The 26,068-nt window shown below is 47.8% G+C and overlaps 1 protein-coding gene and 1 long non-coding RNA gene across 29 annotated transcripts in view; one reads left to right on the plus strand and one right to left on the minus strand.

Moving 5' to 3' along the window:
- The window catches only part of LOC144339751 (uncharacterized), a 157,944-nt gene that overhangs the window by 83,843 nt on the left and 48,033 nt on the right, over nucleotides 1-26,068 (minus strand). The window lies entirely within an intron of this gene.
- The window catches only part of CUX1 (cut like homeobox 1), a 472,306-nt gene continuing 468,212 nt past the window's right edge, over nucleotides 21,975-26,068 (plus strand). For 15 of the 28 annotated variants that reach the window (XM_028844758.2, XM_077994468.1, XM_077994466.1 and 12 more), the window contains exon 1: nucleotides 21,976-22,061. In XM_028844758.2, the coding sequence (XP_028700591.1) occupies nucleotides 21,999-22,061 (63 nt within the window). In that variant the 5' untranslated portion in view covers nucleotides 21,976-21,998. 28 annotated transcript variants of the gene reach the window in all.

Below are 26,068 nucleotides of genomic sequence, written 5' to 3' on the forward strand. Positions count from 1 at the left end.
TCTTTGAATCAAATTAAGTGGAAAACAAGTTAAAAAAAAATCCTTAAATAATTACGGAGGTGGGCAGAGGTTTTTTTTGTTTTTTTTGTTTTTTTTGTTTTTTTTTTGGTGATAGAAATGCTTGATAACGCTTGTAGAAGAAGTGAAAAACATCTCACATAAAAATTTAATCTGAATGTTTTTGTTGTTAAAAGTCTCCTGTGAATCATGAATTATGAAAAACATGACCCAGGAAAGCTGTGAACAAGTTGATTCAAGTATCTCAGGCATGTGATGATCTCACGCCCCAGTCCAGCTTGGTTTCTGAGACGGTTAGGATTTTATCAGGTTCAGGGCGCACTGATGGCCTAATTCTGGCTCCAGGCCTCACCCGGCTCTTTTCACACCGGCGCCAGATGTTTGGGAAGTTTTCAGGAAACTGTGGAAAACCAGACCTCAGGCTGGTCACCTTCCAGCAAGGTAGGAGGTGGCTGGTACAGTTTTCACGTTATTATTTCTTTTTCTTTTTTTTTTTTTTTTTTTTTTGAGACAGGGTCTTGCTCTGTCACCCAGGCTGGAGTGCAATGGTGTGATTTAAGCTCACTACAACCTCGATCTCCCAGACTCAAGCGATCCTCCTTGAGGATTGCAATCTCAGCCTGCCAAGTACCTGGGAGTACAAGCACACACCACCACACCTGGCTAATTTTTTTATTTTTTGTAGAGACAGTGTCTTGCTGTGTTGCCCAGGCTGGTCTCAAACTCCTGGCCTCAAGCAATCCTCCCACCTCAAGAGGATTGCTTGAGGCTTGAAATCCTAAAGTGCTAGGATTACAGGCATGAGCCACCATCCCCAGCTGCTCACCCATTCTTAAATACAAAAGGAGACCCTGAAAATAAACTGTACAGAGGGATCGATTAGACCTCATGACCCTTGACTTTTAACTCTTCACTGAGGAATGAGCCTGACTCCTTTCTTCCTACCTGCACTCATCAGACATTTATTACACGTGGTGGGGCATGATGGCTCACGGCTGTAATCCCAGCACTTTGGGAGGCTGAGGCGGGTGGATCACCTGAGGTCAGGAGTTCGAGACCAGCCTGGCCTACCTGATGAAACCCCCGTCTCTACTAAAAATACAAAAAAATTAGCTGGGTATGGTGGTGTGGACCTGTAATCCCAGCTACTCGGGAGGCTGAGGCAAGAGAAGAGCCTAAACACACCGTGAGCAGACTAATGACATCAAAGTGGAACCAGAATGATAAGTCATAGCTCCCCAAAATTTGAGCATCTGTTCTGTGTGAAACACTATAGCAGACATTTGTTTGTTTGTTTGTTTGTTTGTTTATTTATTTTGAGACGGAGTTTTGCTCTTGTCACCCAGGTTGGAGTGCAATGGCGTGATCTCGGCTCACTGCAACCTCTGCCTCCCGGTTCAAGCGATGCCTCGACCTCCCGAGTAGCTGGGATTACAGACGCCCACCACCAGGCCTGGCTAATTTTTGTATTTTCAGTAGAGTTGGGGTTTCACCATGTTGCCCAGGCTGCTCTCGAACTCCTGACCTCAGGTGATCCACCTGCCTTGGCCTCCCAAAGTGCTGGAATTACAGACGTGAGCCACCGCGTCCGGCCTATGCTACTTCCGATTCCCTACCATCGTCCGTTTAGTGATGACCATACCCAGGCGATCTTGATGCCTGAGATTTAAGGTGTGTGAAATCCCACTGGAGTTCAGAGCTGCTGCTTTTTTTTTTTTTTTTCCTCCAAGAGGAATTGTTAAAGTCAAACTTGACCAAGTTCTTTCTGCAAACTGGATGCCTTCACATGCCTGTCTCCAGATCCATGCTTCAAGGTTAAGTGTTATTAATATAAGTAATACAGATTGGGAGGCTGAGGCAGGCGGATCAGGAGGTCAGTAGTTCGAGACCAACCTGGCCAACATGGTGAAACCCCGTCTCGACTAAAAATAGAAAAATTGGCCGGGTGTGGTGGCAGGCACCTGTAATCCCAGCTACTTGGGAAGCTGAGGCAGGAGAATCACTTGAACCCAGGAGGCGGAGGTTGCAGTGAGCTGAGATCGTGCCACTGCACTCCAGCTTGGCGACAGAGCGAGACTCCATCTCAAAAAAAAAAAAAAAAAAAGTAATGGAGAAGCTGAAGGTCACCCAACTCGTTTCCTGGCTTGCTTCTCTCTCACAGTTCCCTGACAATGATGAAAGCCTGTTCTCTCCAGTCCTCGGCCTCTGTTGGTCCTCACTTTGCAAATGTCTTTCCCGGTTTTCAGCCAGACTAGAAACTCCACGTCTCCCCGTGAGAGTTCCCAGGGCACCTCGTGAGACATTTGCAAGAGATTGTATCACCTTTAACTTACCCCTGTGTGCTGCAGGAAACAGGGTTCAGACTGTTCTACGCTTTGAGCACATGGCCTTTGAGGCTTCTCACTTGATCCTCAGAGCTAAATGCTCTCAGATCAGAACAGCAAAGGACTTCGGCCCCAGCCCTACAAGAGATGTTGTCGTTGCATACAATCAGCCAGGAATGCCTTCATTCATTCTACACATCTTTATTGACACAGCCTGGCCCTGAAGACAAGAGAATGAGAAAGGAGGAAGACAGCCTTGGTGCCTGCCTCCCTGTGTTTAGAGTTTAGCAGGAAAAAGAACTAAATCAGGGATGCATTAGAAGTATGGTATTACGCCACCATGGAATACTATGCAGCCATAAAAAAAAATAATGAGTTTGGCCGGATGCACTGTCTCATGCCTGTAATCCTGGCACTCTGGGAGGCCGAGGCGGGTGGATCACCTGAGGTCAGGAGTTTGAGACCAGCCTGACCAACATGCTAAAACCTTGCCTCTACTAAAAGTACAAAATTAGCCAGGCATGCTGGTGCACGCCTGTAATCCCAGCTACTTGGGAGGCTGAGGCAGGAGAATCGCTTGAACCTGGCAGGCAGAGGTTTCAGTGAGCCGAGATGGCACCACTGCACTCCAGCCTGGGCAACAAGAAACTCTTGTCTCTGGCCGGGTGCGGTGGCTCATGTCTGTAATCCCAGCACTTTGGGAGGCCGAGGCGGGCAGATCACGAGGTCAGGAGTGCAAGACCAACATGGTGAAACACCGTTTCTACTAAAAATACAAAAATTAGCCCGGTATGTTGGTGCGCGCCTGTAATACCAGCTACTCCAGAGGCTGAGGCAGGAGAATCGCTTGAACCGGGGAGGCGGAGGTTGCAGTGAGCCCGAGATCATGCCACTGCACTCCAGCCTGGGCTACGTAGCGAGACTCCGTCTCAGGAAAAAAAGAGAAACTCTGTCTCAAAAAATAAAATAAAATAAAATAAAAAAGAATAAGTTCATGTCTTTTGCAGGGACATGGATGAAGCTGGAAGCCATCATTCTCAGGAAACTAACACAGGAACAGAAAACCAAACACTGTATGTTCTCCCTCATATGTGGGAGTTGAACAATGAGATCACATCGACACAGGGAGGGGAACATCACACACCGGGTCCTGTCGGAGGGTGAGGGTAAGAGGAGGGAGAGCATTAGGACAAGTATCTAATGCATGTAGGGCTTAAAATCTAGATGACAGGTTGATAGGTGCAGCAAACCACCATGGCACATATATACCTATGTAACAAGCCTGCACATTCTGTACATGTATCCCAGAACTGAAAGTAAAATAATTTTTTTTTTAAAGTATGGCATTATGCATACTAGTCTGGGCGTGGTGGCTCATGCCTGTAATCCTAGCACTTTGAGAGGTCGAGGGGGGTGGATTGCCTGAGCTCAGGAGTTCGAGACCACCCTGGGCAACATGGTGAAACCCCGTCTCTACTAAAATGCAAAAAATTAGCCAGGCATGGTGGTGTACCTGTAGTCCCAGCCACTCAGAAGGCTGAGGCAGGAGAATTGCTTGAGCCCAGGAGGTGGAGGTTGCAGTGAGCCGAGATCATGCCACTGCACTGCACTCTAGCCTGGGCGATGAAGCGAGACGCTGTCTCAAAAAAAAAAAAAAAAAAAAAGTGTGGTATTATGCATACTGACAACAGGGAAAAGTGAACCAGCTCCCAACTGAATCCTACTTTGCTAAGTTGCATACATGTTTTCTTTATTCATTTCCATCCACTTATGTATAAGTTAAATATATATATTTTAATCCCTGCTGTATCAGTCAGGGGACTAGCAGGAAACAGAATCAAACAGGGACAATTTAAGAGAAGTTAAGAAGGGACTAGGAGGCTAGCTGTGGTGGCTCACGCCTGTAATACCAACACTTTGGGAGGACCAGGAGTTTGAGGCCAGCCTGGACAACACAGCAAGACCCGATCACTGTAAAGATTGTTTTTGGCCGGGCACAGTGGCTCATGTCTGTAATCCCAGCAATTTGGGAGGCTGAGGTGGGCAGATCATGAGGTCAGGAGTTCGAGACCAGCCTGGCCAGCATGGTGAAACCCCATCTCTACTAAAAATATAAAAAACTAGATGGGCATGGTGGTGCTTGCCTGTAATCCCAGTTACTCGGGAGGCTGAGGCAGGAGAATTGCTTGAACCAGGCAGACAGAGGTTGCAGTGAGCCAAGATTGAGCCATTGCATTCCAGCCTGGACAACAGAGCAAGACTCTGTCTCAAAAAAAAAAATCTTTTTTTTAATAAAAATAAATCTTTTTTTTTTTTTTTTTTTTTTTTTTTGAGACTGAGTCTGGCTCTGTCGCCCAGGCTGGAGTGCAGTGGCCGGATCTCAGCTCACTGCAAGCTCCGCCTCCCGGGTTTACGCCATTCTCCTGCCTCAGCCTCCCGAGTAGCTGGGACCACAGGCGCCCGCCACTTCGCCCGGCTAGTTTTTTGTATTTTTTTAGTAGAGATGGGGTTTCACCGTGTTAGCCAGGATGGTCTCGATCTCCTGACCTCGTGATCCGCCCGTCTCAGCCTCCCAAAGTGCTGGGATTACAGGCTTGAGCCACCGCGCCCGGCCTTAAATCTTATTTTTTAATAGCTGGGCATACACCTGTAGTCCCAACTACTCGGGAGGCTGAGGCGAGAGGATTGCTTGAGGCCAGGAGTTTGAGACCAGCCTGGGCAACATAGAGAGATCCTGTTTTTTTTTAAAAAATATATTTTTTTAAATTAGCCAGGTGTGGTGGCACACTTCTGTGGTCCTAGCTACTTGGGAGGCTGAGGCAGGAGGATCACTTAAGCCTAGGAGTTTGAGGCTGCAATGAGCTATGATTGCTCCACTGCACTCCAGCCTGTAAGACAAAGTGAAATCCAGTCTCCAAACAAACAAACAAACACCTCACAAACAAACAACAAGCAAAGGACAGTTAGTACCATTCTGTCTATATTAATCCACTAAACCGATAACCGCCAGCTGTCTCGCATCTTTGTGAATTCACAGACATAATGTGTGTGCATCTGGGTCTTAATAAGAGATCATGGAGGCTGAGTAATGTTTGGGCAGAGAAAAAAATTATTGCATTAAGCAATATGATCTTCAGCAATTGACAGCTGGTGATACGGGAGCTTTCAATCTTTTATTTTGTCTTAGGCTGAGAGGCGAAGTCTGGTGTTTAGCTGTATTTTGCATTGATTTTCCAAATGACAAAGAAAATTTCAAAAGCTGTCAAACAAACGCGAGACATTTACGAAGTGAAGCTGGGTTTCACTGGGATTTATGCTTTCTTCCTCATCTATTATGGATATTTCATTAGCGATTAGTCAGAAACTTTTAGAGCTAGCTTCGGAGTTTGTCATTTAGAGCTTTCATATCAATTTCCTTAAAACATAAGAAATAACATTGCTATAAATAAGGCAAAAGGCTAAGGCAGATAATACAATGCAGAAGGCAAAACATAATTTCCAAACATATGCAATTATGAAAAATAGAATAACAAAGTAGGCAATGTTTCAAATGAAGTTCCTAGATGCACATTTCATTTAAGCTTAATAAAATATCACTTATATTGCAGTAATACCATTTAATTATTAAAAATTCTCTCCAACCGGATTAATAGCTATGTAAAAGATGCTCGTCTAAATTCAAACTTTTCCTCCACTCAGCAGTCTCTCATTATTAAGACTAGCCCTCGTTTAGAATGAATTTTCTTCTGTCCATCAAAAACCCCACCTGTTAACTCGTTTTTAACACTGTAAATTATTTATATCAGATGCTTGGAAACACAAAGCAAAATAGAGAAGATGTCACCCACACATCATTTTATGTTTATTTTTAACCTACTATATCTTCTTAGTTTCAGGCAATTTTAAAAAAACAATTTTTTTGAGACAGAGTCTCACTCTGTTACCCAGGCTGGAGTACAGTGGTACAATCTCAGCTCATTGCAGCCTCGAACTCCTGGGCTGAAGTGATTCTCCTGCCTCGGCCTCCCGAGTAGCTGGGACAACAAGTGCACGCGCCACCATGCCCCAGCTAACTTTTTGAATTTTTTGTAAAAACATAGTCTCGCTATGTTTCCCAGGCTGGTCTTGAACTCCTGGCCTCAAGTCATCCTCCCACCTTGGTCTCCCCAAGTGCTGGGATAGAAACTGGCCTTTATACATGCTGGGTGCCCCACAGATACTGGACATGTGTTATCTTTTTTTCTTTTCTTTTCTTTTCTTTTTTTTTTTTTTTTTGAGACTGCATCTCACTCTGTCACCCAGGCTGGAGCGCAATGGCACAATCTTGGCTCACTGCAACCCCTGCCTCCCGGGTACAAGAGATTCTCGTGCCTCAGTCTCCAGAGTAACTGGGACTACAGATGTGCACCACCACGCCTGGCTAAATTTTGTATTTTTAGTAGAGACGGGGTTTCACCATGTTGGCCAGGTTGGTCTTGAACTCCTGACCTCAAGTGATCCACCCACCTTGGCCTCCCAAAGTGCTGGGACTACAGGCGTGAGCCACCGTGCTCGGCCGACATGTGTTATCTTAATTATTCCTTACAAGCCCATGAAGCAAGTTTTATTGTCCCCATTTTACAGATGGGAATAGTGAGGCATAAGGAAGTCATACAACCAGTACAAGCAACTGGGCCTGTTCCGAAACTTTACGATTTCTGCCTTTACCCACTCATCACACTGCTAAAGCAACTTGTAATTATTACCGACTATAATTCCTTTTGAATTCTGTGGCTTTGTGATTTGGCTTTTGTTGGATTATGAATGACTGGTTTTTTTTTTTTTTTTCCCAGCTAGAGTCTTGCTCTGTCACTCAGGCTGGAGTGCAGCGGTACGATCTCAGCTCACTGCAACCTCTACCTCCCGTGTTCAAGTGATTCTCCTGCTTCAGTCTCCCAAATAGCTGGGATTACAGGCATGTGCCACCACACCCAGCTAATGAATCATGAACAAGCTTAATTCCAGATAACAGCAATAGGGCCTGTCTCACCCATGATACACGCTGGGAGTAGATCTTGAATTGATAGTTTTATTAATCAGTGACACGCCACGGAAATTCAATCTCACAGAATTTGGGGACTGCAGAACCAGACAGGATGTGCTGAGAAGTTTCCGTCTGTGTTTAAAATATGTTTCTGAAGTTGCTGCTGTCCTATTGTGATTGCTTTTTACTCAACGGTTATTGCAATCTTGGCCTCACGATACCAAAGAGTAAGACTTCGGTTGCTCAGTAGGATCTAAGATGTCAGGAAGGCGGTTTTTATTCTGTGCAACTAGACCCTTTGGTTCTTTCATTTAGTTTGGGCTCCAGAGCCTTTAGAGGCTTTGGTGATTTCACCCGACCACTATTTCTAGCAAGTCAGGAAGATGAGGCCAGTGGCTCAGGGGTTGAGATCACACCCTGGGAAATGCAAGGCCATGGTCAGGCACAGTGGCTCACGCCTATAATCCCAGCACTTTAGGGGACTGAGGCAGGAAGATTGCTTGAGGTTAGGAGTTCAAGACCAGCCTAGGCAACATAGGGAGACCCCTGTCTCTGCACATATATTTATATAGTTTTTTTTTTTTTTTTTGAGACAGGGTATCACTCTGTCACCTAGGTTGGAGTGCAATGGTGTGATCTCAGCTCACTGCAATCTCTGCCTCCCAGGTTCAAGCGATTCTCATGCCTCAGCCACACGAATAGCTGGAGTTACAGGTGTGTACCATCACGCCAGGCTAATTTTTGTTATTTTTAGTAGAAACGGGGTTTCACCTTGCTGGCCAGGCTAGTCTCAAACTCCTGACCTCAAGTGATCCACCTGCCTTGGCCTCCCAAAGTGCTGAGATTACAGGTGTGAACCACCACACCCAGCCAAAAAATGCAAAAATTAGCCGGGTGTGGTGTGGTGTGCCTGTAGTTTCAGCTACTTGGAAGGCTGAGGCAGGAGGATCGCTTGAGCCCAGGAGTTGGAGGCTGTAGCGAGGTATGATGATCCACCTACTGGGTGACAGAGAACGACCCTGTCTCAAAAAATTTAAAAACAAACAAACAAAAATTAAACCATATTGGCCAGGTGCGGTGGTTCACACCTGTTATCCCAGTGCTTTGGGAGACCGTGGGAAGATCACTTGAGCCAGGAGTTTGAGACCAGCGTGTTTCTACAATTTTTTTTTTTTCCTGAGGTGGAGTCTCACTCTGTTGCCCAGGCTGGAGTGCAATGGAGCAATCTCAGCTCACCACAACCTCCGCCTCCTGGGTTCAAGCGATTCTCCTGCCTCAGCCACCCAAGTAGCTGGGATCACAGGCACCCGCTACCATGCCCAGATAGTTTTTGTATTTTTAGTAGAAATGGGGTTTCGCCATGTTGGCCAGGCTGGTCTCGAACTCCTGACCTCAGGTGATCCACCTGCCTTGGCCTCCCAAAGTGCTGGGATTACAGGTGTGAGCCACTGCTCCCGGCCAAAAAAAAAAATTTTTTTTTTTTTAATGCTAACTCAAAGTAGTGGCACACAGCCCTGGTCTCAGCTACTTGGGAGGCTGAGGCAGGAGGATCGCCAGAGCCCAGGAGTTCAAGGCTTCGCCACTGCACTCCAGTCTGGGCGACAGAGGGAGATTTTGTTTCTGAAAAACAAAAAAAAAAACAACAAAAAAACCAGAACCATATTGACACACTGTTGTTACATTGCCATTAACTAAAGTCCACAGTTTACATTAGCGTTCACCTTTCTAGTTGCACAGTTCCAAGGATTGTGAAAAATGCATGATGTCACATGCTTACCATTACAACATCACACATAATAGTTTCCCTGTTGTAAAACTGCAATGCTATGGCTCCATCCCTGAGGTATTTTCATCATCCTGAAGTTAAGCAAAAAATGACATTCCAGGAACAAGAAAGTAAGAAAAATGCTACACTCCCAATGGGCTGAAACCATGATAGGATATGATCTGGGCTGGTGAATGCAATGTTCTGATAGGGATGAAACAGAGTTATTGAAGGAGAGCGGGGCCAAAGATCCCTTCTGGAACGAGGAACAAGGAGGAAGCAAAATTAAAACCATCACTGAGGGATGACTGTACCCAGGTCTAATGTGTATTAGCTCATTTAATCCTAGCAAAGATACGACAAGGTATGTTTGATAATTATCTTAACCTCCAGCATTGGATCTTATTTGGAGCACAGCCATAGGGATGGGTGAGGTACGGTTCAGAAATTATAGGTGAGGACAAGGTGACTCAGAGAGGTTAAGTAACCAGCCCAAAGTTGCCCAGCAAAAAAGCAGCATGCAGTGCCTAGGGTTTGCACACAGGTCTGTCTGTCTGATGTCCACACCTGTGACCTTCTCTCTGCCCCATGGCGCTGGCTCCTCTGAGATGCAGAAGGGTGAGGATGGAGCTTTTTTCATCTGCAGAGTGCCCACTGCAATTGTTCCAGGGAACGCGAGGGAGGCAGTTTTTAAGGGACTCAGCAACAGGAAATTTGGTCTATTGTTTGAAACAAAGAGGTGCAAACAAGTGCCCGCTTTGAAGTGATGAATAACAAACTCTGCTGGGAGTGGAAAGGCAAGAGGCTACAAGATTCTTGAGTTGGTGTCAAATGCGCAAGACACGGGGCAGAGGGGAAGAGGCAGCCCGGGAGAAACTGGGGCAAGATCTGTTTGAAGAGAACGGGTCTTAAATAGATCAGGCTATAGAGGACAGCAAGGGGTAGGGGGACCAGAGGGTCATGTCTGTCTTTCTTTCTTTCTTTCTTTCTTTCTTTCTTTCTTTCTTTCTTTCTTTCTTTCTTTCTTTCTTTCTTTCTTTCTTTTCTTTCTTTCTTTCTTTCTCTCTCTCTCTCTCTTTCTCTCTCTCTCTCTCTCTCTCTCTCTCTCTCTCTCTCTCTTTTCCTTCCTAAGGGAGCTTGTTTGTTTGTTTGTTTGTTTTTAAAGAAAGCATAGCAATCCCAGGTGGGGGTAAGAGGCAACAAGGTGAACAGTAAAACACAGACCAGTTTCAAAAGGAAACAAAACGAAACCCCACCACCTGGTCTGACTTGGTTGGTAATAAAATGCTATCGGATAAACGGAGCTTGTGTAAACTAATCCCACCTCCCACTCACAAGTCAGTATTAAATTTAGGAATGAGAGAGTCTAAGATACCGACTTGGAATTACTTACAATTGTTTCACTAAACTGCTCGCCTTGGACTGTAATAGCACATCCATGACCCCACCCTCCCGGCCATAGCTGCCAGAATGGGATTGTTAATCAGATACTTCCCCAGACAGTCCATTAAACCAGACTCCCCTAAAGTGAAGATAGAGCCCACGGCAATTAGCAAGTAGATTCCCAATGATGACTTGGAAAACACACCCTTTTCTGGCTGCTTAGACTGCCAACCACCCGTCTTCCTGTACTTAAGGGGGACTTTTGACTCTTCCCGACGTCTCTCATTTGCAATCAATGTCTCATTCAAGACCAAGGTCAAGTTATCAATCTTGATTATAGATGCCCTGGACCGGGGTGTCTGGAGCCTCCACTGCCGCAGAGAGATGTCTGGAGACAAAGCCTCTACGGGGAAGGATTGCTGGCAAGCAGGTTGCTGCAAGGTAAGACGAAGGAATCCTTCCTGGGCAGGTAATACCCAGGACTTCCTGAAGGGGGGAAATTGAGGCTCCCTTTTGGACAGCTCAGGTAGGTTCTGACCAGTTCGGCGCCCAGGTGTGGCAAAACAGCTGCATGTAAGTCTGGGGTGGTACCGAAAGTCCACACTTTGGCTTACCAGAGAGTAAGTAGTTGTGCAGAAGTTCCTTTACCTTGCTGAGCCTCAGTTTCCCCCTGTGTAAAAGGGAGATAATGCTTTGTACCTTGCAAAGCTGCTACCAGGATTAGAGAGAAGCCGTGTAGACCTCAGTGGGTAATAACTGTTGTGATTAGGTGGTTTTACAGGCAAAAATGACTCTTGCAGACTTGTGACTTCCCATCTGGCCTTTCCAACCTCAGGAGGTCAGTAGGTAACAGCGACGTCCTTTCGTGGCTCTATTCCCGGTCCCTTGCCAAGAGTTCTCATAAACGTTTTATTCTGGGGAGGCGTGAACTCAAAAGTCCGCCAAAGGGAAAGAATTCTGAGAGAGGCGTATGACTGAGTCAGAAAGAGGGACCCTGAAGTCTTAAGAACATTATCTTCTAGCTAAATCTTGACTCACAAATACAACCCAATAGTACCAAATACGATTTTTCGTGTGCACATCAAATAATTGGTTTAATAGGACCAAACCAATTACACATTTTCCAGGTCTTCCCAGTTGAATTTTAGGCTCTCTCCCAGGCAGGAACTACTGTGTTTCGGGTGGCTTTATATACACTCTGCCACCATGCCTGCTTGCCTGCTCCAGCACACACACACATCACCACCACCACCACCACCACCACCACCTCCACCTCCACCTCCACCTCCACCACCTCTACCACCTCCACCACCTCCACCACCTCCACCACCACCACCAGACTGATACAGGCTTCAGGAACAGTTGTTGACTTTATTTTGCATGACATTTAAGAAAACAGGAAACTCGACTCCTCTGTATAGAGCTGAGGGGTCTCAGCCCTGGTTTCCGAAATAAAAGGTCCTGGGTAGACAGGTCTGGAAGCTGAATATTAGACCAGTCTTAGCAGGGTTTACAGGCATGAGCCACTGTGCCCAGTCCGTTATTGTTTTCACATGTTACTGCCCTGTTACCACTCCCAACTAAATTGTAAGCTTCTAAGGGCAGGGACTTAGTCCATCTCTGCCATGTGGTTGGTTTTTTTTAGTGTCTGATATAGCACTTTGCTCAACACATGGTGTTTGGTGATTGGACAATGGGCTTTCCAGCATTACTGGTGACATCTGTACCTGTCCCCCAGTAAACCTTTTTAAAGAATACAGGCCAGGAACAGTGGCTCATGCCCGTAATCCCAGCACTTTGGGAGGCCGAGGTGGGTGGATCACGAGGTCAGGAGATCGAGACCATCCTGGCCAATATGGCGAAACTCCGCCTCTACCAAAATACAAAAAATTAGCCAAGCATGGTGGTACATGCCTGTAGTCCCAGTTACTTGGGAGGCTGAGGTAGGGGAATAGCTTGAACCTGGGAGGCGGAGGTTGCAGTGAACCAAGATTGCACCACTGTACTCCCGCCTGGTGACAGAGCAAGACTCTATCTCGAAAAAAAAAAAAAGAAAATTGAACAATTAGGCATGGTGGTGTATGCCTGTCGTCCCAGCTACTTGGGAGGCTGAGATGGGAGGATCACATGAGCCTGGGAGGTTGAGGCTGTAGTGAGCTATGATCATACTACTGCACTCCAGCCTGGGCAGCAGAGCCAGACCCTGCCTCAAAAAAAAAAAAAAAAAAAAAGTAAAAACAATTAAAAGAAAAAAGAAGACAAAGATCTCGCAGATCCAGTTCAGCAGTTGGCACTGTGTCTGCTGCCTTCCTCAACTGGACCATAATGACTTCAATTTCTCTCAAATGCCTTTGTATTTTATGTTCACTTCAATTAGCACTAATAGAACAACACTTCACACCTTCATAAGGTCTTTCCTTGGAAAGCTCCAAAGCATTTTACAAGAAAGTGTTAATTATTCCCATTTTACAGGCCTGAAACCTGAGGCAAAGTGAAACAGTGACTCAGTGGCAAAATTAGGACGTGATTTTCCCTCTCTGTTTTCAATTGCCTACTATAATCACTAGATCACAGGACCCCTTTTAGATTAGAGTTAAGTTACTGTTTAAAGAGCTGAAAGGCTGGCACGGTGGCTCCCCTCTGTAATCCCAGCACTTCAGGAGGCTGAGGCGGGTGGATCACCTGAGGTCAAGAGTTCAAGACAAGCCTGGCCAACATGGTGAAACCCTGTCTCTACTAAAAATACAAAAAATTAGCTGGTTGTGTTGGCGGGCACCTGTAATCCCAGCTACTCAGGAGGTTGAGGCAGGAGAATCACGTTAACCCAGGAGGCGGAGGTTGCAGTGTGAGCTGAGATCGTGGCATTACACTCCAGCCTGGGCAACAAGAGCGAAACTCTGTCTCAAAAAAAAAAAAAAAAGAAAGAAAAGTCCGGGCACAGTGGCTCACACCTGTAATCCCAGCACTTTGGGAGGCCGAGGTAGGTGGCTCATGAGGTCAGCCTGGCCAAGACAGTGAAACCTCGTCTCTACTAAAAATGCAAAAATATTAGCTGGGCATGGTGGCAGACGCCGGTAATTCCAGCTATTCTGGAGGCTGAGGCAGAGAATTGCTTGAACCCGGGAGGCGGAGGTTGAGGTTGTAGTGAGCTGAGATTGCACCACTGCACTCCGGCCTGGGTGACAGAGTGAGACTCCGTCTCAAAAAAGAAAAAAAAAAAAAATGACATAGGCTCTAATGTATCCTTATTTTAAATAACATTTACTATTTCCCTGCATTATACGGGTAGTATATATTCATGTAGAAAATATATAAAATATAGAAATAAGGCTGGCTGCTGTGGCTCATCCCTGTAATCCCAGCACTTTGGGAGGCCGAGGAGGGAGGATGGCTTGAGGCCAGGAGTTCAAGATCAGCCTGGGCAATATAGAGAAACTCTGTCTCTACCAAAAATTGTTTTAAAAAATTAGCAAGGCTTGGTGCTGTATTCCTGATGACTTGAGCCCAGAAGTTCGAGGCTGCAGTGAGCCATCATTGTACCACTGCCCTCCAGGATGGGGAACAGTGAGCCCATGTCTCAAAAAAAAAAAAAAAAAAAAAAAAAAAAGAAAGAAAAAAAGAAAGAAAGAAAAGAAAACACAAAAATATTAAGGAAAATAAGTCACTTATGAATTCATCATCCGGAGACACTGACTCTTAGGAGTTAGCCTGTTTTTCTGTTTTTCTCCCTAGCATTCTTTTTTTTTTTTTTTTTGAGACAGAATCTTTCACGGTTGCCCAGGCTGGAGTGTAGTGGCACGATCTCGGCTCACTGCAACCTCCGCCTCCCGGGTTCAAGCGATTCTCCTGCCTCAGCCTCCCAAGTAGCTGGGATTATAGGCGCCTGCCACCACGCCGGGCTAATTTTTGCATTTTTTTATTTTTGTTTTTTGAGACAGGGTGTCACTCTGTTGCCCAGGCTGGAGTGCAGTGGCGCAATCTCGGCTCACTGCAAGCTCCGCCTCCCGGATTCACGCCATTCTCCTGCCTCAGCCTCCCGAGTAGCTGAGACTACAGGCACCCGCCACCAGGCCCGGATAATTTTTGTATTTTTAGTAGAGACAGGGTTTCACCTTGTTAGCTGACCTCGTGATCTGTCCGCCTCGGCCTCCCAAAGTGCTGGGATTACAGGCGTGAGGCACCGCGCCCGGCCTAATTTTTGTATTTTTAGTAGAGACGGGGTTTCACCATGTTGGCCATACTGGTCTTGAAGTCCTGACCTGAAGTGATCCGCCCACCTCGGCCTCCCAAAGTGCTGAGATTATAAGCGTGAGCTACCGTGCCAGGCCCACATAGGCTTTTCAAATTATACAAGTGTGTGTGCCTGTGTGTGTGGGTGAATATTTTAATAAGAAAAAGTAAGTCCTAGAGTCGAGGCCTACTTTCCTCACTTCTTCCTTCTGCCATTCACCTCTCTCACACAAAAACAAAATGTTGACATCCCCTGAGATTCTACCCTGGTTAAAGCTAGCTTCATAAACCTTTAAAGATACTATAATACAGACTCTCAAAAACTGACACTACATCAAATATTTCACGTGCATAGAACTTGAGGGAATGAAAAAGTTTTCTATTCCTGCTAGAAATACGAGCTTTTCTATTTCCTATTTTCCAGGGGAACAACCTTTCTCTTCTTTTTTTTTTTTTTTTAAGTCAGAGTTTTGCTCTTGTCACCCAGGCTGAAGTGCTATGGCGCGATCTCAGCTCACTGCAACCTCCACTTCCCGGGTTCAAGCGAGTCTCCTGCCTCAGCCTCCCGAGCAGCTGGGACTACAGGCAGGCGCCCGCCACCATGCCCAGCTAATTTTTGTATATTTAGTAGAGACGAGGTTTCACCATGTTGCCCAGGTTGGTCTGGAACTCCTGACCTCAGGTGATCCACCCACCTCGGCCTCCCAAAGTGCTGGGATTACAGGCATGAGCTACCGCGCCTGGCCGGAACAAGCTTTCAAAATCTTGCAAACCACACTTACTCAGGAAAAAAATAATATACAATCCGACAGTGCTTATGACAAAAGAAAATCTAATTACATTTCATGAAAACAAATCTTCATTCAACACCAACTGTATAACTGTGGAGATGTGTCATGAAAGAGGGTGTAGAAAAATATTTTGCTTTGTATGATGAATAGAACAGGAAAAAAAAAAAACCCAACCCATGTCTATACCCTACATGGCCTAGCACCAGGGACATATTTGTTGTTTAAAATATTAGATGGCAAACTTATGTTATAACAGAGCAATATTAATAATGAAAGCTCAATGTAAATAAAATGCACATGGTTCGTATCTCCCAGGAGGAAAGCAAAGAAATTAGTATAAGTCTGAGCACAGAACTTGAACTTTACATTAAGCAAGTTAATAATAATATTTATATAGTGTTTTACATATCTCAAACCCTTTCAAGCTACTGTTACCCTATTAATTTCTAGTGATTCAGCAATGACATCAGTGAGAGTCATAGAGGATGGCATTTATTTTAATTGTGTACAGGAAATGGGTAATATGACATCTATGTGGGAGTCTCATGATGTGGGGGAGATACAAAAGGAAAAGTAAGATTTGATATTCGAATAAACTCGAAATATCAAGAAAATGTAGGCCCGGGTGTGGTGGCTCACGCTTGGGAATTCCAGCACTTTGGGAGGCCGAGGTGGGAGGATCCCTGGAGACTGGGAGTTGGAGACCAGCCTGGGAAACTCTGTACAAAAAAAGAAGAAAAAAATAGCCAGGCCTGGTGGCACATGCCTGTGGTCTCAGCCCAGCAGATTGAGGCCACAGTGAGCCATGATGGTGCCTCTGCACTCCAGCCTGGACTACAGAGTACAACTGTGTCTCAAAAAATAAAGAAAAGAGGCTGGGCGCAGTGGCTCATGCCAGTAATCCCAGCACTTTGGGAGGCTGAGGCAGGCGGATCACCTGAGACCAGGAGTTCCAGACCTGCCTGGCCAACATGGTGCAACCCCATCTCTACTAAAAGTGTAAGAATTAGCCAGGCCTGGTGGCGCACGCCTGTAGTCCCAGCTACTCCAGAGGCTGAGGTGGGAGAATCGCTTGAACCTGGGAGTGGAGATGGCGCCACTCACTGTTGCCTGGGCGACAGAGTGAGACTCTGTCTCAAAAAGTAAATAAATAATAAAATAAAATAAATTAAAATAAGAGAAAAGAAAACCAAATTTATAGTAGAATATAAATTTGGTAAGAAAGAGATTGCAGCCACAGGTCAGTGGCTGGTGAGATGGGCTTTGGAAGCTTGTTTGATAACAAAAGCTCCAGGTCTCTTAGAAACTTGGATGTCCCAAAGCAAGGAGGAGTCGAGTCCATTAAGCTTGATGTATTTTCTTCTTTTGTTTTCTTTCTTTCTTTCTTTTTTTTTTTTTTGAGATGGAGTCTCACTCTGTCACCCAGGCAGAATGCAGTGGTGTGACCTTGGCTCACTGCGACCTCTGCCTCCCGGGTTCAAGCAATTCTTCTGCCTTAGCCTCCCAAGTAGCTAGGATTACAGGCACGTACCACCACATCCGGCTAGTTTTTGTATTTTTAGTAGAGACGGGGTTTTACCATGTTGGCCAGGGTGGTCTTGAACTCCGGATCTCAAGTGATCTGCCCACCTCGGCTTCCCAAAGTGCTGGTATTACAGGCATGAGCCACCTCTCCGCCACAGATGTATTTTCAAAGCGTAAGCCACCTCCATCTAAGAGGCCAAGCTGTACACTTTTTTTGTTTAAGACAAATCGGAGAGAACAGAACATAATCATTAGAGGTGTGGAAAGATACCTAGAGTGACTGTCATCAACATATGCTGTCCAGAAGTGGAAAGAAGGGGGAAATGGTGGGCCAGACATGAAGTCTTTGAAGATTTCCAAAAGGGGCTTGGAGACCGAGAAATGCTGTCACCAGAGATAGGGTGGAAGGGTGGTGAACAGGAGTCTACTGTTTAGAAATCATTGTAGTTTGTTCTTACAAGTTGGGCAGGTTTTTGGTACAATTATATAACTACACATACATTCAGGGTATTGAAATGAATGATGTACTATACATGTAATTACATGTAGCAAAATGTGTACTTTTATTTGGTGGGTATTTACATATAGTACAGCGAATAGTGTACTTAAAAATAATTAACATAAAATATTATTTTAAAAACAAAGCAATTAAAAGTAGTTTGGTTTTCTTGAGCTCAAAAAAAAAAAAAAAAAAAAAAAAGAATCTGGAATCTTCCTTTCATTTATTCCAGTAGTCTATGCCAAATCATTCTAAACGGCAGTCACCAAAGACAAAAGAGTCATTCCCTCTGTTATTCATAATCTTTTGATATAAGGAAAAGGGATTTTCAAATGTAAAGTGTCTCAAAACTTCTGTCTCGCCTTAGTCCTGAATTTAAAACATTTACAAATTCAGGCAGCTTGAATGACTACCTTGATATAATTTTGAACTTCTGTTTGTAAAATTAAGATTCTCCACCTGACTTTTTATTAAGACTTTTTATTCCTTTATACCATGCATCAAAAGAGTCATATCTTTATGCTTGTTTATGAATAAATTATGATGTAAGCATTTAGCATTATGAATTGTTTCTGATTATTTCTTGTTGAAAACTATTTGAAACTTGTTCTAGTTTGGATGCAAAAAAAAATTCAGAAAATGGATTAAGGTTTTAGAATGAACCTCTTGATTTTTCCTTTGAAGTATATCTGATTTCTGAGTTTTTTTCATTTTCCTTCTAGCTTGGTAAAAATTACAGATTATTCCCCAACTTTTCTTGGGGATAGAGTTTCTTAACTTTAGGTGAAACTTAATTGTATGAGTCCATAATAAAAGACTCTTATGTGGGGTAAAGAAAATTGATTTTTAAAATAATGCGTTATAGTGTAAGACATTTTTCAATGTGGAAGAAATTCTTGATAGTTAATTCCTTCAAGGAATTAGTTGAAATATAACAGAACAACTTCTAAATTTGAATCTTTAGAAAACAACACGACACATTTGCATTTCTTGGGTCTGCCAACGAGGGCCAATTTAGTAGTAATCTACCCATATTTTGGAGAACTGGACAATTTTTTTTTTTTTAACCTTAGTGGATTTAATAAACTATATGTAGATGTCAGGGAAAGGAGAATCCACTAGTGTTAGGAGGACAGGAAAGAATGAACTCCCAAAAGCACTTTACAATTTTCTGCAAGTTAAATTAGATAGTATTATCACATCCCCCATGTGGCTACTTAACACTTTTTAGGCAAAATAAAATGGGCCAGAAAAGAAATTTAGGAATTCTGGACTAAAATATTAATTATTTAGTTACCTTCTTTGGGGCTAAGCTGTATTTCATGTAAAGGCGTCAGGAACAAACATCATCTTGGTCAGTTCCTCCATCTGATGACGGGGGGCTTGATTTTGAAAGCTTGGGTGGCAAGTTGGTCATATACTTGGAAATTGTGAGATTTCATCCCCTAAAGGAAGAGCCTGAGTATCGAAAAGTGACCAAATGCCTGTGGATTTTTTTTCCCTTGTTTTTCATTCTAAGTAATATTAATTATGCATCCAGGTGCCCGAGGTATTTCTTGGTAGTGGGCCATTTATCTTGAGAACTTACCTGCCTCTCACACTGTTCTGGGAGGTCATAGCCATTACTGTATTATCTTTGTAGGTGCCAGTGGAAATCTAGGTCCTAAAACCTATAAAATATTTTCTAAATATTTTATGCAGTGCACAGCTTTGTAGATCCACTCTGCCAGTGGGTACTCGGGTTTTTACAATGGTGAGGGTGAAAGTCAATCTGAAACAATAAAAAAGAAACAAAATAGTCTTTGGAAATAAATACAATTTGCTTTTATTCTGTGTCTATACTTGCTCAAGAAAAATAAAGTGCATTTTAAAAACTTTTTTTAGGTCTCTGCTGTTTCACTCAACCCAGATAACTTTTGATCAGTGGTTTATTTTGAATGATTTTCTTTTTACAAAGTAACGTTTTATGGTGCTGCTGAAAGTTATTCTAAACCCCCCCCCCCCCACCCCCTGCAGAGAGCAACAAGGTTTATGTAACGCAGAGCTTTGGTGGGAGAAATCTAAATTGTATTTAAATAGAGGTTAACCGCTGGGCCATCCAATACAGTGTGTCTGTACTAAGTCAGGTTAGCATGTAAATAATATAAATATAACCAGAAATGTAACAAGGGTATTTAATAGTCATCAGATTTATTTCTAAAATATTGCCATGGATTCAGAATCCTGAATTCCAACCAGATGTATTTCGGGAGTATTACACAGGTCATATATATTTCACTTTTTTGGTTCAAACCCAGGGGATCTACACGATAATTAGATTGAGAACATCTGCATCAAATCCAAACCATTTCCCTGATCCTTCCTTGAGCCTTCCTCATGGGAGGGATTTCTGTTTTTTTTTTGTTTTTTTTTTTGTAAAGCCCCTGCACATTTTATTTGTCTAGCCACCTTTAGCGCAATTCCTAGGTCTCGCCTGCCTGCCACCGCAGAAATAGACGTGCAAGGGGAAGGCGGAAGCACCCCCCCACCCCCACCGCCTCCCAGAGTGTGGAGGCATCCTTAGAAGTCGCATTCCTCGGGACAGGACTGTCCCGCGGTGGCAATGCCTCTTCCCGCCAGGGGCCTGACTCTGGGACAGGGCGTGGCCAGGCGCGGGGGCCCGGTGCGCCGGTGGGCACGTGCGCGGGGACCCGAGGACCCGAGTGTCGGGGCGCCGCTGCCCTCTACCGGGCGGTGCGGTCGGAGCTACCGCGCGGCGACCGGCCGACTGCGCGCGCGGGCTGGGGCGCCCCACACGGAGGCAGCCCTTGGCCACCGGAGATCCGCAGTGCCCTGCTCTGCGCGGCGTCACCGCATCTGGGGTGGAGGCTCGCGACGTGCCCCCCGACGCCAGCGCGCTCCCACCGACCGGCGAGTCAAAGTTGCGTTGGGGAGGCAGTGAACCCCGCTGCTGACGTCAGGGGCCTCCCCTTGGGGAAACTGAGGCCCCTGGCCAGCAGCGCAAGACCTGGGGACACGCGTGTTCTCTAAATGTTTGGGACTTTCATTTCTAGCCTCTTCCTCCAAAAATGCCGAATTCACTGCGCCAACTCTCGAACTCACTTGAAAAGCAATTGTTTTCCACTTGCGCGTTTTATTTTGTATCCTATACAGATTTTGTTTACATATGCATACTGAGATTAAGGAATTTGGGGACTTGTTTTAACTAATTACTCGTTCAATGAGGTGCGGGAGAGTCAAAGTACAGTATTCCTACTGGAAACTCCAAGTCACACGTGTGTATAATCAATGAAAGATGACGATCACAAAACGTGTGTTTTCGCCAGTTTTCTGCGAGGAGAGAAATCAAAAGAGAATTTATTTTTTGGTTTGCATTTTAGCATTTCTGTAAACTTGGGACCACGCTTTCCGTTTTCAGTGAGTGCACCCACACTTTCCAACATTCTGCGCCCGAAGTTGCAACAAACCAAGGTGTCTGAACCACAGGAAGTTTCTTCGGCTGTTCCGCTGAAGTGGCGCGGGGGGACACAGAACTGGGCTCCCAGACTTTTCCTGTCGTGGCCTAAACTGGAACGGCTTGGGCGAATGGGGGCTGCCGGGACCCCCAGCGTCACCGCCGTTGGGGTGCGTTCGGGTGCGACGCTGGCACCGCCGCGGTCCGGGTGTGGGGCATCCACGCTCGCGGCCCCCTGAGAGGGTCAGGGCTGTTTCCCCCTCAACTCCACTCCTCCAAACATGCGACGCCGTTCCTGGTCGTCTCGGTGTCCCCGTCCTCGCTGGGCGCAGAGGGATCAGAGCGTTGCCGTACACCGCCGGGGCGCCTCCCACGCGCGCCGCTGCGGGGGACCTGGGCCACGCAGGGGTCGGGTGGAGGGTCCGGGGCAGGTGGTAGCGGCGTCTCCGCGCTCTGGACACTAACCATTACAGGGTCGCTCAGACGTTTCCCCCGACCGGAGCCCTGAAGGCGCTGCGCTCGGCCACCGCGGGCGATCGCGACCCCTGTGGGGGACCCCCCAGCCCTCCCCAGGTGCGCGGTGCCCGGGCACCCCGGTCGCTGCCCTCCAGCGCCCCCTCGGGGCCGGGTCTGTGGCCAGCGCGACCGCAGACTGGGGTGGGGGGGGTTGTCCCGAGGGGCGGGGGTCGCCGGCCGGCCCGCGGAGGGGAGGGGGAGAGCGGGGTGGGGGGGTTGGGGGAGCAGGGGCCGCGGCCGCGCGCGCGAGGCCGGGCCGCGGCCGCGGCGCCCTGGGGCTGCGACTCCGGCTCCGACTCGGGCTCGCCATGGCTGCGGCGGCGCCGTGAGGAGGAGTCCGCGTCCTCGGTGGCGGCGGCGGCGGCCGGCTCCAGGCCGGGTTTTGGCGCCGCCCGCCTGCTGCCTCCTGGCGGCTCCTGAACTCCAGCCCCCTCTCTATCAGCCGCTCACTCCGTCTCAATATGTCTCAAGATGGCGGCCAATGTGGGATCGATGTTTCAATATTGGAAGCGCTTTGATTTACAGCAGCTGCAGGTCAGGCTCCTCCGCGCTCGGCCTCGCGCCCGGGGGTGGGGGCTGCGGGCGGTCGCGGCCTCCGCCGGGGGCCCCGGGCTGGCCCAGCCGCCGGGGGGCCCGCGGCGGCGGGGAGGAGGGGGGTGCCGGGCACCGCGGGGCCGAGTCGGGGCCGAGTCCCTCCCGCTCCCCGGCCCCCATTGATCACTCGCTTGATCGGAAATTGATCCTCTTTGTTCAATTCATCGATCAGCCCAAGATGGCGCCGGGAGCCGCCGCCGCCACCGCTGCCCCCGGTGTCTGCCCCCACCCCGGGCGCCCCCCCGGGCCCCGCGCCGCCGCCGCCGCCGCCAGCGCCGCCGCCGCCGTTGCCGCCGCGGGACCGGGGAGGGGGCGGCCCCGGCGGCCCGCTGGGCGCGCGCGCGAGCAGGGAGCGGGGAGCGGGGAGCGGGGAGCGGGCGGCGGGGGGCGGGCGGCGGCGGGCGCCGGGAGGGGGCCGCGGCCCGGCGGTGGCGCCCGCCCGCCCGCTCGCCCCGCGCCCCTGGCCCGCAGTATTCCCGGGGAAAGTTTGTGGGGAGTTGCTGCGGGGGGTGAAGCGCCTGCCTCTCCAGGAGGAGCCGCCGCCACTGCCGCCGGCGCGGCGGAGCTGGGGCTGGTGGCGCTGTGGTGCCGCCGGCTCGGGGGAGGGTCAGAGCGGCCACCGGCGGCGGCGGCGCGGCCCGGCTCCGGCCAGGCGGGCGGGTGGCCGGGCGGGCGCCCGCGCTCCCTACCCCCGGCCGGCCCCGGCCGCCGCCCCCGGCTGTGACCGGCCCGGGCCGCGCAGCCAGTCCGGCACCCCGCGTGTGGCTCCCGGCGCGGACCCCTGGGTTTGTTTACGTCCTGGGGAGCGCCCCGGGGCCACCCGCACACCTCGCGGCCGCCCCGCTCTTTTGTGTGCCTGTGTCGGTGGCGCGGACCTGTCCTTCCGTGGCCGGGGACCCCCGCGGGCGCGCTTTGGGGAAACTTGGCGAGGGGCGGCGGGGGTGCCCCGCGCGCAGTGCGGCTGGGTCGCGGTGTCCCGGACCGCCGGGTGCGGGCGCGGGTGGAGGAGGCTGCAACTTTCCCCGAGCGCAGGCCCCGTGCTGTTCCCCCGGGTGCCCGAGCGGGGGACGCTGCCTCCCCACCGCCTGTCCGAGCCGAGATCGCCGCGCGCCTGGGGGCTCCGGCGGCCCCCAGTGACCTTCGGCGCCCGCTCCTTTCCTTGCCTCCCCTCGGGGCTTCTGCCCTCCTGCAGGGCCCGCCATGGAGCGCGCGGCGGGTGCGCTCGGAGATGCCTTCTCGGGCCAGGTTCTCGAAAGCAGAGCCCCGGGGGCCCGTTGGGACCCTGGCGTGCTGGGCAGTGGTCCGCGCGCAGAGTCCCCGGCGCCGCGGGGGGACTGTGCCGGGGCTCCCCGGCCCGCGCCAGAGCCGCCGCCGTGCCCAGGGGGCGAGTGCCCGCCTGCCACCCCCCGCCCGGAGGAGCGGCGCGCCCTTAGGGTCCGCCCCGCACGTGCCAGCTCGGCGCCCGCGGCGCCCGGACAGCCCCGGGACTCTGCCAGGTGGATGTTGTGCGTAGCCGGAGCCAAGTTGAAGGTGAGCGGCGTGTGGGCCAGAAGTCCCGAGATTGCAGGCGCGAGGGGAACCGGGGATGTGGAGGGGGGGGTGCCTGGGTCCCGCGGTTTAAAATGCCCCACTACTGCTTGGCGCTCTGGGAGGGGATAGGAGGGTTCCCCAGGGCCTGGGGAACTGCAGCTGCTCCCACTGCTAAGGTGTGTGTGAAGGTAAACTTGACTGAACTTTCCTAACCTGGAGGACTGGTGACAGTGACCTACAGCAATACCTTTGGGAGCAAAGCGGCTGAACTCGAGATGCAGGCTTGTATGAAACGAAGCGGGTTGGATTAAAACATATTTAAATGGGATCTGACAACTTTAATTGTATATGCTTGTTTTCTGCTCTTGCCTACTAAGAACGATAAAGCCGAGTCATAGTCGTTATGAAATTTCCTGAAATTTCTCGCTTAACTAGGAAGAAGACTATGCGAAATATGTATTTCCGATAAGATTAAAACTTAAAGGAGTTTGAGTATTTATTGACTAAAATAGATTACTCCAAAGTGTCTATTGTGTAAATTAGATTCCTGGATGTAATGAACACAGCCGAATGGCATTTTTGATAAATTGGTCTACCCTGTTTTAGTAAAAATAGCTCCCTTTTACCATAATTTAATTCCTGTGCTTACTGTAAAACCCGTTGTGGAGTTTTAAGAGACAAACATTATTATTATTTTTCCCTCTTCCTAAATGTGACATCCTAGCTTAATATCAATGAAGTGTCCTTTTTAAAGCATCCTGGCAAACCTGCCAAATGGATTTCGTTTCTAGAGTTACTAGATTTTAAGAACTCTAAACCATCCTGTCCCCCATATTAGCTACTTCTTCAGGGGATCAGGGCTCCAGGACTCCATGGAAAGTTTCCATGTCACTTTACTTGCACTTTATGTGGATATTAAGAAGAAAACAAAACCAAACTCCAAAACAAAAATCGCTTATTTGAACGTCATTCCTCTTTACTCCTTTGCTTTTGGTGGTTGCTAATGATTTGGCCTTAGATGATTTTCTATGGGTTTGCAAACTTCAATCGAATAGGAGATGTCAAAGTTCAAGTCTCAGGCCAATCTGGTTCTTTCTCTGGGCCGTGAGGAGGCCTTTGGAGTTGGTGTCTGGTTAATTCCCACCAATAGTCAGTGAACCAATAGGACTACAGTTTGGGAGAGAATTCATTAGTTTCAGATTCTTCTCATCTTTCCAGACCTCTTTATACTGAGATTGGGTTGCCACCTGGGGGTAAAGAGGCTGATTGGTCTCAGCAGAGACAAATCCAGGTTGGAGACTTCAGTGGGTCCAGGTGAGGTTGGGCAGTTCCGCAGTTCTGCAACCACCCAGTGAGCCAGGGCCTCCAGGTTCTTGTCCCTCGGCTTTCTGGGTCTTGAAGCTGCCGCCTTGGCACAGGAGTGCATGCTCAGGAAGAGAGTTTCTGAAGATTGTGTTTTATTCCGTTTCCTTTTTAGTCCCAAAGGCTTGTGGTATGGAAGTTTCAGTGCTTTGGTATTGCTAAGACTAGTTGGACAAGTTTTTTCTCCTATCTCAGACTTGTAAAAACCAGGTTTTCTTTTCTTTTTAAATAAGAAAAGCACTGTTGTATAAATTTGTCTTTTAAATACATATTTGTAAAGAGGACACTTTCTAAGGCTCATGGCACTCTATGTTAGTGCAGCTTTGAACTCTTTAGGACGGGCCCGGCCAATGACTGTCTTCCCTTTGGGACATTATTCCCACATGGCGTCCAGCCTTCCCCTTTAAGCAGCCTCTGCAAAAGTAAATTTGAAAAGTTGCCTTCTTTTTCAGAATCAAAAAACAATTTCAGTTTTGCTGAAAGTCCATTTTCTGATGGCTTTTTTTTTTCCCCTGTTGTGGAAGCGTGTATGTTACTGGCTGTCCAATACTGTTTACCATAATAAGTATATTATTTTAATTAAAATGTCCCATCTAGTACCCTTTATAAAATAATGGTTCAAGAAATTACACCACTGCTGCTTCTGCTTTTGTTTTCTTGGTTATTTTAATATGGGTGTCTTTGAGGTTGGATGTGGGAAGGGGTCATTGGCAGTTGATTTAAGTTTTTTCCTATGTGAAACTCTTTTTTTTCTTAAAGATGCAAGTTGGTGAGTTAATGCAACAACTCCTGGTATAGTTGAGTCCACAGACACCCCTTTGACTACATCCTCAGCTTCATGTATCTTCTGTCGGTAGTTAGCCAACCTAAGAAAGTTGAAAGGGCCAAATTGTCCAATACCTTCAGGAATGCTTCCCTCCTAAATCCACTGAGCTAACCTTAAAAATGCAGTCTGGCGAACTGTGCTGAGCCTAAAACCTTTAATGGCTATTTAAAAAGTCTCCTATTGCCATACAATTAAGACAAACCCATCAGGGTTTATATGGGAACTGTGC

The sequence above is a fragment of the Macaca mulatta genome, chromosome 3 (assembly GCF_049350105.2).
Source record: "Macaca mulatta isolate MMU2019108-1 chromosome 3, T2T-MMU8v2.0, whole genome shotgun sequence".
In the NCBI taxonomy this organism is placed as follows: domain Eukaryota; kingdom Metazoa; phylum Chordata; class Mammalia; order Primates; family Cercopithecidae; genus Macaca; species Macaca mulatta.